Source organism: Asterias rubens, chromosome 17 (genome assembly GCF_902459465.1).
Source record: "Asterias rubens chromosome 17, eAstRub1.3, whole genome shotgun sequence".
NCBI classification, from domain to species: domain Eukaryota; kingdom Metazoa; phylum Echinodermata; class Asteroidea; order Forcipulatida; family Asteriidae; genus Asterias; species Asterias rubens.
In genome coordinates this window covers 3,032,490-3,048,491 of record NC_047078.1, presented here as the reverse complement: position 1 = coordinate 3,048,491, position 16,002 = coordinate 3,032,490, and the positions used below count along the sequence as shown (strand labels likewise).

General features: G+C 37.8%; 1 protein-coding gene across 1 annotated transcript in view; it reads right to left on the bottom strand.

The window, feature by feature from the left end:
• Positions 1-1,971: 1,971 nt before the first annotated feature.
• The window catches only part of LOC117301710 (gamma-aminobutyric acid type B receptor subunit 2-like), a 50,580-nt gene continuing 36,549 nt past the window's right edge, over positions 1,972-16,002 (bottom strand). Inside the window, exons 9-17 of the mRNA XM_033785734.1 lie at positions 13,966-14,052; positions 12,331-12,481; positions 10,451-10,583; positions 9,437-9,547; positions 7,773-7,892; positions 6,292-6,437; positions 5,442-5,637; positions 4,517-4,690; positions 1,972-2,079 (exon numbers count right to left, since the gene is read on the bottom strand). Of these exons, the coding sequence (XP_033641625.1) occupies positions 1,999-2,079; positions 4,517-4,690; positions 5,442-5,637; positions 6,292-6,437; positions 7,773-7,892; positions 9,437-9,547; positions 10,451-10,583; positions 12,331-12,481; positions 13,966-14,052 (1,199 nt within the window). The 3' untranslated portion in view covers positions 1,972-1,998. The remainder of the gene's footprint in view (positions 2,080-4,516; positions 4,691-5,441; positions 5,638-6,291; positions 6,438-7,772; positions 7,893-9,436; positions 9,548-10,450; positions 10,584-12,330; positions 12,482-13,965; positions 14,053-16,002) is intronic.

Genomic DNA, 16,002 nt, shown 5'->3' with positions numbered 1-16,002 from the left:
TTAGGGCTGGTTCTAAATGGTCGACAACGGTCAACCAATGGTCGACCAGCCTGGGTTCAAGTCAAAATAGTTGACCTTTAGTTAACCAAAGTGCACACTCGGACTTGCTCAGTGGTTGTTGACGAATCGAAATTCGCTGTTTAACATAGGCCTACCTTGTTCATGAACATGCACAAATAATATTGCACATCCCGCGTGCGCACGAACAGGCTCAAGATTGGCAATAAGGAATGATGCACATGTTTTGTATGGTGGTGTGATCTGACGCATGACGCACGTTTGTGCATCAATCTGTACACAGCCAAAGTAGTTTGCCAAATAGTGTTTGTGCGCATGCGTGAATGTTATCAGCATGTTTTATTGGAAGGCCAATTTGTTTCTGTAAATGTATCAAAACTTAAGGCATATCAAAATGTCTATTCAATATAACTTTTTTCCATTTTCCTAAGGGCAAATTTCTACTACAAATAAACAATAAATTCAGTGAAAAATATTTTGTTCCACAATACAACTTTATACAAAAATAGTTTTTTGACGATTTTGGCTTACTTTGCTGAGGCACAAACAAGATTAGTTAACAACATGTGATCAGACTCTTTTCTTAATTTTCTTTTTTTGAAACTCAAAAACACTTCACATTACTTTTTAAAATGACATTACATAAATCGCACTGCATTGATTGAAACGGTTTGCGTTTTTTATTTTTATATAACACGTTTATTTTAAAGACAGTGGACACTATTGACTGTCAAAGACTAGTCTTCTCACTAGGTGTATCTCAACATACGCATAAAATAACAAACCTGTGAAAATTTGAGCTCAACTGGTCATCGAAGTTGCGAGATAATAATGAAAGAAAAAAACACCCTTGTCACACGAAGTTGTGTGCTTTCAGATGCTTGATTTTGATTCTAAACTTGAGGTCTCGAAATCAAATTCGTGGAAAAATACTTCTTTCTTGAAAACTATATAAAAATTATGCTACTTCAGAGGGAGCCGTTTCTCAAAATGTTTTATACTACCAACCTTTCCCCATTACTCGTTACTAAGTGAGGTTTTATGCTGATAATTATTTTGAGTAATACCCAATAGTGTCCACTCACTTTAAATTGACGGTTTGAGTTTTAATTACTATCACGTGCTATTCATAGTAAGCCAGAGCGCGCGACTATAAGTGACATTAACTGCTCGACTAGTCGTGACTCAAATAGTTGCGACTTCTACACTAGTCACGACTAATTTTTAATTCCCAAAGCGTTGTTGCGGCAAATTGTTGGCCGCAGGCCTAAATTATAGTACGTGTGGTGCTCAAGACTCCCTAGACCCTTATGGTCAAGTGACGTTTAAAAGGCACAGTTAGTATAAACTCCTAATTCATTGATAAAACTGGTTCTGTTTTGTCTTTCTTTTCCAAATACAGTTTTGCTAAACAGGTGCAGTGACGTATGGTGCGTATAAGGTACATTAGTTTAAACCCAATCACGAAAAAACATGTCTTGCAGCAACAATTACACGCATCGTATAGAGACAAATTTATATTTCGATATTTAAAATGGTAGTCTTCGAAGTAACGCCCAATTACTCCGTTTCAAAATTCTTTCCAGAGTATTGTCCTGGAAGAGTGTATTGATAATGTCCTTAAGGAATTTTCATCTCTTTGGGCCGAAGGCAACTCGGAAGAAGTTTCCATCTCCTTATATGAAGTGAACACATTAGGCTCAGTTGGTCAACATAGTTAAAAGATAATAATGGAAGAAAAACACCCTTGTTCAACTTCGTATGCTTTCAGATACATAATAAAAGGCTTCAGCTGAATATTTTATTATTTGAGTGAGAAATTACATCTTAAAAAAAACAAAAACAAAAACTACGTTACTTCAGAGGGAGGTGTTTCTTATAATGTTTTATGCTATCAACAGCTCCCCATTGTTAATTACCAAGTAAGTTTTTGTGCTAATAATTATTTTGAATAATTATTACCACTGGTGTCCAGTGCCGTTAAGTACCAGAAGAACACGGCTGCGGTCCTTGTTGCAATATCCGTATCTTTTCAAGCAAGTCTCCGTTCTCAGTCAATTGCTAAAAACAGAACAAGAGGTAGAAGGCATTGATAGAATCTTTGTCATGAAGGAAACAAGTTGAATTAGGGGTGTTTTGGGTTGCAATAATACAGTTTCAATTCAATTCAATTTATCTAAATTAATTATAAAACATCAGAACTGCGAAGTATCCCGAACATCCGATAAATCTACTCCGCGATAGTAGAATAATCAAGACAGTTCTCTGAGCACAAACTCTACCTGGCAAGTAGATACACACATGGTGTAACCGCAAACCAATTAATTATAATTATAAAACATCACTTAAAGGAACGTTATACAGAATTGGTAAGAAACAAAAATCGTGATGAACACAGATTTACATACTCTACATTTACAGACTATTAAATGTGGCGTACCTCAAGGCTCAGTTCTAGGTCCAATACTCTTTCTCTTATATATATAAACGATATCTGTAATTCTTCGAAATTGTTATCCTTTATTCTTTTTGCTGATGACACCAATGTTTTCTTTAGTCATAGTAACTTAAAGGAGTACAGTCAGACATCAAGGCCCCTACTCTGGAATCAGCTCACCCCAATACCTTCATTTAGAACTGTGCACAGCTTCAAAAAATACATGAAAAACCTACTTATAACCAGTATCGTCTAAAATGACACCACCTGTAACTACACGCGTACCATGATTATCAATTCCAAATTATCAAGTTTTGTAATTTCCTAAATAATGTTCTGTTAATTTTCCTTTTTGTTATCAACTCTCAATATGTATTTATGGCTGCATAGCAAACAAATTTTTTCAAAACAGTTTAATTACAAACAATAATTGTTTTGTGTTATTTTTGCTGTTTGCACTATACCTTTCACCGTACCTTCATTTCAAAAATCAATATTGTTATTGTTATAAACTAAAACCTATTAATTTACATTATAAAGGGTCCAGGCTCTGTATAAGCCCAGGCTTTTTCCTGGTGCCCTCCTCTTATCACTCGTTCTTCTTATTTCTTGTATGTTTCATGATTATTTATTGTGATATTTGGAAATAAAAAACAAACAAAAAACAAACAAACATAAAAGATACACGGTCTAATGATGATAATAGTTTAAAACATCCCTTGAAAAATTTCTGTCTGAAATGTCATATTTGATGAGATATATAATCTAACTTCGCGTTTGGAGTTTTTCGCTCAGTGAGCGTTTTATTCATTTTTATTTTGGGATCGATGTAATGGAAAATTTGTAATCGGTTTTTCACTATTCTCAAGTGAGCCAAATGGCCGATCGATCTCAAACTTCGACAGGTTTGTCAGTTTATGTATATGGTGGATTACACAAATTGCTTACACTGCCAGCAACTGTTTTGTTAGCCCCAAAAAATATTCTGTACTGTTCCTTTAGGAAGAAAAACAAGCAAATTGTTTTCCAATATGCATCTAACGAAAAAAACAAAAATGGAAAAATAGAAAGGAGGAACTATAACATTAGATAAAAGGGAGAAAATACACAGTGACAAATGAATTACACTCATTTAAAATGAGTAGCAGATTGATGTCCTAATCTTTGAGCTGTGGCAAATTTGTGCATTGAGCTTAATGTAAGACGATGGATCATGGTTCTTTCCATTTCAAAGAGCAGGGTTTTCCAGTTGGTGAATAATTCAAGGGCACTCAGAATAATTAGGATTAGAGGATCACATCAACATACGTTTTCCAAGCGAAGGATTATTGGAATAACATTGCAATTAAATGAAAAAACAAATTTGAATTTGAAGTGTTTACTATAAAGCATTGTTCACTTATTTTCAAGGAAATCGGGAAGTCTTCGCGAATCAATTTTTCTTTTGCGCCGAGGTGGTGATCGTTTAAAGACTGTTTTATGCAGTTTTGTCTTAAGAAATCGAATACAAGATAAATGTTAAGTATAGCTATTGTTTGATTATGCATTTAATGACATCACTGTAAATTGTCATTGATATGTTCATTTTGAATTTGTAGTCAGCAATTATGTATTGTCAGTAGTTTTGAAACTAGTTTTGAAACTTTATTTTACAAGAACCATTGCAAAATATGGCTTAAAGGGTCTATGTACTTTTTGTTGGACAAAACAAACTTGTTCTACAGATTTACACTAAACTTACACAAGTTGAAGAAAGCTTCCCTGTAAATAATACTTGAAGAGGTGCTGTAGTTTTTGGGAAATGAGTAAAACAACGTCATGAAAATAATGTTCGTTTGAGTGATCATGAGACGAAAATTACTTTAGCATGTAAAAACGTATTTTCAAGACATTGTTTTCACCCACTCCTCAAAAACTACAGCACCTCAGCAACTAATATTTTAAGGTACGCCTTCCACTATCATCTTCAAACAGTGTAAGTTTAATGTAAATCTGTGGACACTGTGTTTTGGTGTTACAAAAGGTACCCCGTATCTTATTATTTGTTGGTTTTTTGCTCACCTGTTGCAGTTGTTGTTTGAGTTCTACTATCTCAGTCTCCTTTTCCCTGAGGAGGGTGAGGTCTGGTTTCCGGCTCATTCCAGTCTGTAATGGCGCTACTTGGTTCTGAGATGAATAGATGGTGAACAGTCTTTGTTCAGGTTGCTCATCTTTAACATGCCACAAGGCAATTATCTGCAGTTGGTAAAAATACACTAACAAATTATTAAATTTGCGGCAACAAATATATGCAGCAGTGCAGCTGCCGTCTTACCTGTGCGGTTCTAACTGTGTTCATGAGGGAAAGCTTACACTTTGTGTCATAATCTCCACATAAATCCGAGAGTTACAAAAGTAAAAGCTGATTGAACAAGTTTTGAGATGGGCCCCTTTTCATGATATCAAAAAGTTGATCAATAGACAGGTGCAATCGCGATAAATTAATAAAAGATGTGATGTTTTTTTTCCACTGGGCTGTGTACAAATCGTGCCTGTTCAGGAACTCCATGTTTTGTGTCGTGGCTCTTTGTATACATGCTATGTCACATAGAGTTATACATTATTATGGTCACAGGTCACTTCGTATAATGATGATTACCTTGATCCTGAAACATTTCCATTACTCCATTTCAAATAGGCCCAAGAGGCTATACCACACTTCTTGTCAATAAAGGTCACATCCATATTGCTAGACCTAGACACAATTTTTGTTCCTTTAGTTTAGAATATATTATTGCCATCCTCAAAAAGTGTCATATTTTTGTTTAAGGATTCACATTTTTGAATCGATTTAAAGAAATTTTGGTTTACAGAAACAAATTTGCAGTCTGAACAGCTAACTTCACACTTCGAGGGATGGGTCTATGGGGGACAGAGGCTCAGAGGACAAAGTTCCCTACGACACCGGACATTGAGGATGTGGTTTTTTATGGACCAATATACATACCTTTGGAAGGAATATAAGACAGTTAGTGATTGTAGTCCCGAAGGTAATGCAAGAGGCACTGAGAGTAAAAGTGATGCTGGGTTGTTCAATGTCAAGTAGATGGACCAGAGGGGCGATGATAATACTTGGAATAGCCACGTTGTAGATTGCGATGGCGATGAACTTGGAATCGTTCAGATGTACCATTGTGACTTTCCTGCAAATGCAGACGACTGTTTAAAGGCAGTAGACACTATTGGTCTCAAAAGAAAATATTAGCATAAAACCTTACTTTGTAACAAGTAATGGGGAGAGGTTGATAGTATAAAACATTGTGAGAAACGGCTCCCTCTGAAGTAACGTAATTTTAAACGAATTTGATTTCGAGACCTCAGATTTAGAATTTGAGGTCTCGAAATCAAGCATCTGGGCTGAAAGCACACAACTTCCTGTGACAAGTTAATTTTTCTTTCATTATTATCTTGCAACTTTGACGACCGATTGAGCTCAATAATGGTGTCCAGTGTCTTGAATGAAAGTTTCTTCCATTCAATGATGCAAAACCGTACGTTCGGATTGCACATGGCGTCGTCATTGACCATCTTTCATGACGCGTTCATGCGTGAAAGGCTATCATTGGCTGGGAGTTGTGCTCAGCATGTACAACCAATGATTCCCCTTTCACCAATATCTGTCCAGGCCTAATTCGGTTGTGAGCAAAATTTTCAAAATTTGTAATTGATTGGATAATGGACGGGATGGCATACATTTATACACATTTATTTGCACATTGTTTATATTAAAATATGCTTGCAAAATCACAAGATGAATTTCATTAAAAAATGCGAAGATTAAATTATTTTTGACTTGCCTTGATTCCCAGGCCAGGAAAGCCCCATAGACTAGCAGCAGTCCCTTCCACCCAAACATGATACCTGACCACAAGAAACTGGGCGAGTTTGGCGAGTCACACTTGTCCAGTATCCGGACAATAATCTTATCGCCATCTACATCATGCTGGATGTTAAGTTGGAATGGACATAAAAAAAACTGTCAGAGACATTCATCAATATACATGGGTATAATTTCACAAGTGTTGTCAGTTTTATACCGGAGTGATTTGTAATGTATGTGACATCGTCACACTCTTCTTTGAAAGTGATTTGGGCTTAAGACACTGGACACTATTTTGTAATTACTCTAAATAATCGTTGGCATAAAAACTAACTTGGTAACAAGCAATGGAGAGCGGATGAGGAAAAAAATATTTTGAGGAACGGGCCCCTCTAAAGTAACGTATTTTTTTTTAGTAAGAAGTAATTTTTCACGAATTTGATTTCGAGGAGACCTCACAATTAGATTTTGAGGTCCCGAAATCAAGCATTATCTGAAAGCACACAACTTCGTGTGACAAGGGTGTTTTTTCTTCCATTATTACCTCGCAACTTCGACGACCAATTTAGTTCACATTTTCACAGTTTTGTTATTTTGTGCATGCACCAAGTGAGAAGACTGGTATTTGACAATATTACAAAAGGTGTCCAGTGTCTTTAAGATCAATCATAGCTCTTTGTGAAATCTAGGCTCTGGACTGTTACCTATACTGTGTATACAACTTTATAAAAAGCATCATTGACACACTTTTGCTAAGCAAATCTGCTAAACAAAGTGAACCAGACAACCACACCCGTCATTCACATCATTATAGTTTAAATGGGGACATGGACCACGATTTATTTAACCCGCAGCTCAGAATTGACATCCTTTCATATGTTCCTGATTGTTGTTAAAGAACCCCCTTTTTTGATTTGATTTTTAATAAAAGAAGAAATTCCCATTAAAAAGCAGTGCGACAGTGGCAAGTTTGGAGTGCAGAAACATTGCACCCAAAGCTGGGTCAGTTAACCCTTGACCCGGAAGCTTTTAGTGTGTTCGGGCCAACTCTCTAGAAGACCATAAGATCCTCAACAACTGTTGAAGCTTAAAGCGCAATCTCAAAACATTTTTATTCTCATAGCTATGGACAGGTTTGCGGTAACACTGTAATGACTATCTCTAATGACTGAAAAAAATCATTGGTTTCAACTCGACGTTTCGATGAGTATGCTCTGATCGTCTTCGGGATCGAAACGTCGAGTTGAATGTTTCTTTTCACAACCACCGCAACTCATTTAGAGATAGTCATTACATGGTGTTACCGCAAACCTTTCCATATCGTATTTCCACCATGCAAAGTTTCAAATCCTACTTATTCTAATAGGTGTTCACATGGGTGATGTTTTGGTTTGTTTGTGAAGCGGCAGTGATCAATTTTGAAATTGCGCTATATAAAAACTGTTTTCGAGTTATTACCAAATCGGGTAGGGTTGTTTGAATGAGTTGAACCGGGTCACATGCTGTCCATACAGACATAATAGCGATATCAACCACGACTAGCACGCCTATGATCATGAAGAGATGGTAATCAAAGATCTAGCGGGGAAAAAAAAGAACAAACAAAACTTTTGATACAACAATTTAATTTTCTCGATTTTTACAAAGAGACTGCTTATTCATCTTTATTTAAGTACATCTTGATCATGAAGAGATCGATGATAGTTAAAAATCTGAAGGGAAAAGGGAACCCCTAAAATTTTTGATTCAAAAATTAAATTAAGTTATCGCATTTTTTTTTTAAGGCACTGCTTATTATTCTTTGTTATAAACCCCAGAATTTTGTTTACATAAGTCATTGAAATTATAGATATAGTGACACGTTAGTTTAAATGTTGCTACGCGAAATTAACACATTAGTGTATGTCGTGAAAGACATTACTAGAATAATATTGTCGTCTAGTTACTGAATCGCAACTTCTTGAATTGTGTAATTCATAATCATAGACGTTAAAGATGCTATGTCAGATTTTTGGCCACAAACATTAAAAAGTAGATTTTTTTGAGTGAATGGTATTTCAAAGAGTATCACCCGCTCTAACGAAAACAAGTTTAACTTTTACTTTAAATGGTCAGGAACCATGACAACAAATTTAAAACGTTTCTTATAAAACACATAAGAATTGGTCACGTGATATGTTGTCGGGATCCCGACAAAACTAATTTTGAGCACTTGATTTCACTGCTACTAATAATTGGCGGACTTTTTCGAGCAATAGCTCAAATGAAAGCTTGAAACTTTCTCGACCCCCATCAAAATACCTATTGAATTTTAAATCGAAATTTTTGGGTCAAATCGGCCAAATATCTGACATAGCATCTTTAAACCAATGTTTGTATGAGGAAATTGGCTGTAGCCAGCTTGGTGTTTGTATCCGGCTTTGTTGGATTTTGCCATGTTCACTTGATGGGAAGTTCATTCTAACAAACACCAAACATGATTACGGTTATATAAAGCGAACCAAAAAAGTAGTAACAAAACTAATAATTAACATGGGGGCTAAATAAATAGTCACAACAGTAGGACAACATTGAGGTACAGTGTGAAGCAAAGACTTTTGTTCCCGTAGCTACGGACATACTACAATAAACAAACAAACACACAAATAAACACATCAACGGACTAACAACCCTGACTCAAAGAATGAACATGCAGGAACTATGACATCATCTAGAAATAAATCATAGTTTTACTTACATTACAATCTTTCACATGACCTTCAATATTCATTGTTGTTTATTTATTTATTTCTTGTTTATCCTGGGAGATCCATTCAGTAAGAAAAACTCACTGATCTCCCATGGATCCCAGCTAATAACAATCTACAGAAGTGCACTTAAGATACAAGATTAAAAATTTACACAGTAAAACATTGCACATTCATTTAAAAAAAAAACCAGGGGTCGATTTCACAAAGAGTTAGGACTAGTCCTAACTTAGGACTAGTCCTAAGAAATGTCAAAAACTCAAGGCTAGTCCTAAGTTAGGATTAGTAACTCGTCCTAACTCGAGATAAAACTAGTCTTAACTCTTTGTGAAATCAACCCCAGATCCAAGCACACATAAACTACAAAATAGTTACCCTTGTTCTCTTCGCCGTTCTATTACCGAAAATCACATGAACTCTCCAAGTCTTTGCGAAAAGACCGCCGAAGGCAAGCGTGAACGAGATGGGCAGTATCCACACTCGGGCCTGGCAAAACAAAAACAATAGACGTTGATGAAAAGCCATTTTGGAGTCCACGGCTTTGGCTTTGGCTTTGGATTCTCCTTCAGGCCCCGTTCTGTCTTCTGAAGCCCTACTGAGCGCGCACGCAAAGCTATGCAAAGCCGGCCTCATACCAGGGCCCAATTTCATAGAGCTGCTTAGCACAAAAATTTGCTTAGCATGAAAATTCTTCCTTGATGAAAACAGGATTACCAACCAAATTTCCATGTGTTGTACATTGCTTGTTACTGGGTATTCAGCTGCTATCTGCTTATCCTGAAAATCACGAGGAAATTTGGTTGGTGATCCTATTTTTATCAAGGCGTCAATTTCATGCTAAGCAGCTCTATGAATTTGGGCTAAGGTCACAACAACTAAGAAATCGTGGCCTTATGCGATTGGCCGAATAAATAATAATAATAATTGGTTCCCGACTGTCGGGATCACGTTGTACAAGTTGAAATTGTTCTACTCTTGCGACTGTTAATTTTTCGAGCGGCGACGCTGAGGTCGTAAATAATAGCCGACTGAAAAGTTCCCGGTGGTCTTAGCTCATGCACAGTGTGATCCTGAAAAGTCAGTCGCCGATTTTTTTTAAATTTTTTTTGACGCAAGGTTGACCTGAGGCCACCTTAACAACTGCGGCTGCGGGCCAAGCTAGTCTCTGATGAGCCGAATCTGGAGCAGAAGCCGTGAATTCGAAAAGGGCCTATGGATGATGACCGTATCCGAACTGGCGGCAACGGCTACGGCTACGACTGTTGCTAAGGGTGTTGCTAAGGATGCCTTATACATCAACGCACGATGATGCACACATCTAGCCGTAGCCGTAGCTTTAGCCGCTAATTCTGACACGGCCGAAAAACGACTGTTAGGGATATTCCTTACCAAACATAGGCTGTTCATGGCCGTTTTTGATACAAGATTTCCGTCTAGCCCGCTGAGGATGACGTCGGTGTAGCACATGAAACAGCCGATGGCAATGACGTTGTTAACTTTGGGGCATGACAGCTTCACCACCCTCGAATTAAGAAAACACACAGCTTTTAAACTAAAAAATAATACCAATCACGCTCGTAATGCACAAAAGATAGTTTTATGTAAAAACTGAATTTCACTCTCGATTTTGTTTTTACAATCCGTACATCAGCTGAAAGGTTTCAATACATTAAAGGAACACGTTGCCTTGGATCGGACGAGTTGGTCTATAAAAAGCGTTTATAACCGTTTGTTATAAATTGCATATGATTGGAAAGGTGTTTTCAAAGTAGAATACAATGATCCACACAAATTTGCCTCGAAATTGCGTGGTTTTCATTTTACTTTGCGAATTAACACGGTCGGTCATTTATGGGAGTCAAAAGTTTGACTCCTATAAATGGCCGACCGTGTTCGTCGACGAGGTAAAGGGAAAACCGTGCAATTTCGAGGCGTGTTTGTGTGGATCATTGTATTCTACTTTTAAAACATCTTTCCAAACATATGCATTTTATAACAAACCGTTACAAACGCTTTTCAAAGACCAACTCGACCGATTCAAGGCAACGTGTTCCTTTAAACACACGCTACATCAAATGTGACCCCGTTTGACTTTGACTGCAGGTTAAACTCGGAAGTTCAAATTAATTAACTTGTAAAAAAAGAGATCATAACTCATTAACCACACATAGGATTTTTCAAACTGGAGGTGAAATGGTTTCAACGATTATTCCATCACAACTCGATGACATTTCTCACGAACACTTTGAGTTTGAAAGATAGTTTGAAGCTTTGCAATATGTGGAGAAAATTATAATAGACCTTATGCACCTGACGTCATTTCAGTACGGCGCCCTCGCCTTGAGGTCAAAAGGAGGTTGTTCATTGGCCAATCTATGTGTGTTTCGATTGTTTCGTCACCGTTTGACCTCAAAGATGGCGGCTGGATGACGTCAATGCATAAGGTTTATAGGAAGGGAGGCACTGTACAAAAACACTTTAAAAAAACATATCTTTTGTGTTCTGAGTGTTGGCTCTGAGAATAGCCGGTTTGGTCTCGCAGTTTTCGAACAGTTTACTCTGTTCGAATCCTTCCCGCCTAAAAATGTTCATCCCTCAAGCGATACTTAACCTCAGCCACCAGCAGCAAAGTCAAACATTCTGTTGTATAGTTTCTTCCTCGTGTTTGTAGTTGAGAAAAACTGAATGTCTAGTTTAAAGGCAGTGGACACTCAAAATAATGATTAGCATAAAACCTTACTTGGTAAAGAGTAATGGGGAGAGGTTCATTGAGTATAAAACATTGCGAGAAAACGGCTCCCTCTGAAGGAACGTAGTTTTCGAGAAAGAAGGAATTTTCCACGAGATTGATTTCGAGACCTCCCAGAATTTGATTTTGAGGTCTCGAAATCAAGCATCTGAAAGCATACAACTTCGTGTGACAACGTTGTTTTTTCTTTCATTATTATCTCGTAACTTCGACGACCAAATTGAGCTCAAATTTTCACGTTTTTTTTAATTTTATGCATATGTTGAGATACACCAAGCGAGAAGACTGGTCTTTGACAACTATCAATAGTGTCCACTGTCTTTAAGAAGTGGGGATATCTAGACTCTGAAGACGTGACTATGTAATAAAAATATTCAAACGCCTTCTCAAAACTCACTTGTTAAAGTAATTCTAATTCTGTTTCTTTTTTATTTTATGTATGTTGAGATACACCAAGTGAGAAGACATGGTCTTTGACAATTACCAATAGTGCTCCGTGCTCAAAAATAATGAAACCTACTTTCTATTTCTGCAGCTGACGTTAAAGATCAAGAAGACGACTGTCATGATCATCCCTATCACGGCGAGGGAAGCGAACGCAATGAACGTAGAGGGCTCTATACCAAGGTAAACCACCTCTCGTGACGGACCATCTCTGGGTACGATGCCACCTCAAACAAAAGAAGAAAATCAACGTAAGTGTTTTGCTCATATAATTTCGTTATTTATAAAAAGTACTTATACAATTGCTGTATTATTTTCTATAGTTGCACTTGTATGATGGTATTACACCAATGTATGTACCATGCATGCTATGGTCGTTTCGCCCCCCCCCCCCCCCGGCAAAGTCGCCCCCTGCAAAGTAGCCCCCAGCAAGCTTGCCCCCTTCCTGAACAAACTCACCCCTCACAATGTTGCCCACACAAAGTCGCCCTTCTCGTCAGGGTCGCCCCCCCCCCCCGACAAAGTCGCCCCCGATTTCTGAGAAAATGCGTTAAGTCTTGATATTTCTTTAGTGTAATTTATTCAAATTAATGCTAAATGTATGCTTTAAAACTGATTCAGCTAAACTATTTTGATAATTTTTAGCAATAGTTGAGCAATGGTTGAACTCGCACTCACTGAGCCTACCCGACGGGTCGGCCGCGTAAAAAACTACTTACGAGGTGCCGCGCTTTTGTTAAAAAATGGCACGGTTGGCCCTCGTAGTTTTGACTTTGGTAAAGATTTAAACTAATAAAACATCTATTGTCCCATCCCCAAATGACCGTGATGGTTATGAAAGACATATTTGTATTCGTTACAGTACAATATTGTTTTACTATTATATCTCAGAATTTGTCTAGTTGTTTTTCACTTAATTATAGTTATTAAAGTTAATTATCCCCTCAACAAAAACATTTCCAATAAAATACTGAGTTGCAAGAAAGCGGTTTAGACGGATGTTTGTTTTATAATAAATTTTCTGAAATTTCTTTTTCACGAGACTGTCGTATTTCTCGTATTACTGTCCCGGGGGGGTCGATGACTGACATGTCATGCTACCATTGTTCAACTGTTACGACTCGCTTCATATCAAACTCATTGTCTAGTATGCGGTATTAAAATAGTCTTAGTGAATTCCGTCTTTAACCGTGTTTCGTTATGTTATGTTTAAAACTCCAGAGAGATCATGTGACAAGGGGGACATTTTATTATTTGTTTTGTTTTGTTTTGATTATGTTTGTGTGTTGTATTATTTTTTGGTTTGGTTGGAGGGGGCGGGGGGGGGGGGCACCACACACCATGCTTTCCTATGGAGCACAACACTACCATAATAAGAATGACTCATGGGTTCACACGTGTGTGCGGCACCTAGATAAAGCCCGAGCCCTAAATATAGCCTGACCTAAATGTAGCCCCAAACATGTACCTAAATCTAGCCCGGACCTAAATGTAGCCCCAAACATGTACCTCAATGTAGCCCGGACCTAAATGTAGCCCCAAACATGTACCTAAATGTAGCCCGGACCTAAATGTAGCCCCAAACAATCTAAATGTAGCCCGGACCTAAATGTAGCCCCAAACATGTACCTAAATGTAGCCCCAAACTGCTACATATAGGGCTCGGGCTACATTTAGGTGCCGCACACACGTGTGAGTAATTGATACTCACCTGTGAAGACAAACTTGGTCTCTCTCATCCATTGTAAACCAAATGGCCTATCATGGAGATAAAAACCGACTGTCTCCTCCACTCCATCTGTCAACAAAACATCAGAAATTATATTGAAAATGTGCAAAATAAACAAGTTGCAGAGCAAACGTTGATTTTATTTCAAAGATTGGTTATTTGTCTTGAACTTATAAACACCGTCGTACAAGATAGATATAGAGATAGACAAAACGGTTATACTAAAAACTGTCCTCGCAGCACAAAGGCTGAATTACAACAATTTTACATATCAGTTTTGCTATAAAAGTACAGGCCTTGAATTACACGTGTGGCAAGGAGGCCATGGCTTGTTGCTCTTGTATTGGCCTTATAGTGCCCCTTCAAAAGTTTTTCTTTGACTTTAAGATGTTTCCAATGAAAGGGCCCTTTGCAAAAATGAAATTTGCACTGCCCTTTAATAGATGAAATTCAAGGCCTGAAAATATATTTCACTTTTTTATTTTTTACCACAGACTAGACCGAAGAATTTAACAATATTCAGATAGATATCATCGTTTTTATAACAGGTTTAAAGTGACCACAACGTGCGTCATGCTGTTCACCAAACATCCCGGTAAACTTTCTACATGACGACAAGTTTGTGAAAAAGGTGAGACTTGTTTCAGGTTCGTCTTGTTAAAAAGTAACTGTCACAAATTAATTGATGAATTACACAACGCGTCACCGGCCGCCATAATTTGATGAAAAACATGAGGTGCATAAGCGCTCTGCATGAGCACAACTCTCAGCCAATGATAGTCTTTCACGCGTGCACGTTCATCAAAAATGGTGGTCAATGACGTAATATTGTGCAATCCATCTGTTTGCACATTGGCGTGAACATAGTAGAGAAACGTCGCCCCTGCCCACTAATGACTGTGCAAGTCTAGCTTAAGCGTAGCCGGATTTATTTTACCATTTGGGTCCCACCAATGGTTCTTGCATACACTGAAAAATTTCTTTGTTAAACTTGGCCCACACAAAATATTATAAGTTCCCTTGTAGATATACCTTTGTATATAGTAGGCAGTTATATAAGGGAATTGTGTCTTTGATGAAACATGGACTTCGGGAGACAGTCAGAGCATGCCATGAGCAAAATTAATGTCTAAAAAGACCATTGCAGTTCGTCCTTTGAAATAGTATGGACACAGAATGGCAGGCGTTTTAAAAATGGCAGGCGTGTTAAAAAGATTTGTGCACAATCCGCTGTGCAAGCTTACTCACTGCGCGTTATTATCCAATTGAATCAGTGTATCCCATGAAAACACTAGTTCTGTAAGACAAAGTCCCGTCTTTATCAGCAAGTCCAATTGAAAGCATAAACACTGAGAAGTTGTGTAGTCATTGTATGAGTTTCTTTGGGGGAAATGTGTTCAAATCCTTTGTGAAAGCTTACGTTACTTTACTTTTATCAAATGAAATCATTGTATCCATTGAAATCACTAGTTCTGTAAACCAATACATGTCTTTGGGTGCGTTCGTTTAGCTTCCCTGGGTCTACCCCGCGGTGCTCACTCGGGTGTGCCCCTGACAAGAGCTAAACGAACGACCACTCACCGCTCTCGTAGTGACGTCGTTTACCTGGGGGCTGACCTGGGTGAGCTCCTGGAACGACGTCAAAAGCTATTCGAACGCACCGGGGCAGACCGGGGATGACCAAGGGAAGCTAAACGAACGTACCCTTTATACGCAGTGGACCAGTCTGGCTGTAGCCTTCATGACTTTATGGATTCGAGACTGTTTGACATTAGGGCAAAGTGTTTTTCTCCACATGCATAATTATGTTTACTTGACACCATAAACACATACAAATATTGTATTGTTGTGTTGTTTTGTTGTGTTGTTTTGTTGTGTTGTCAATTTAGCATTCAAAAAAGAATCTGCTATTTACAGGTTCGAAACGTCTGGTAAACCAATTTTGTTGTAGTGTTGTCATTAAGCCTTCGAGATAAACTCCGATAGGGTCGAAATGTCAGGCCTTTGTCTATGGAAATA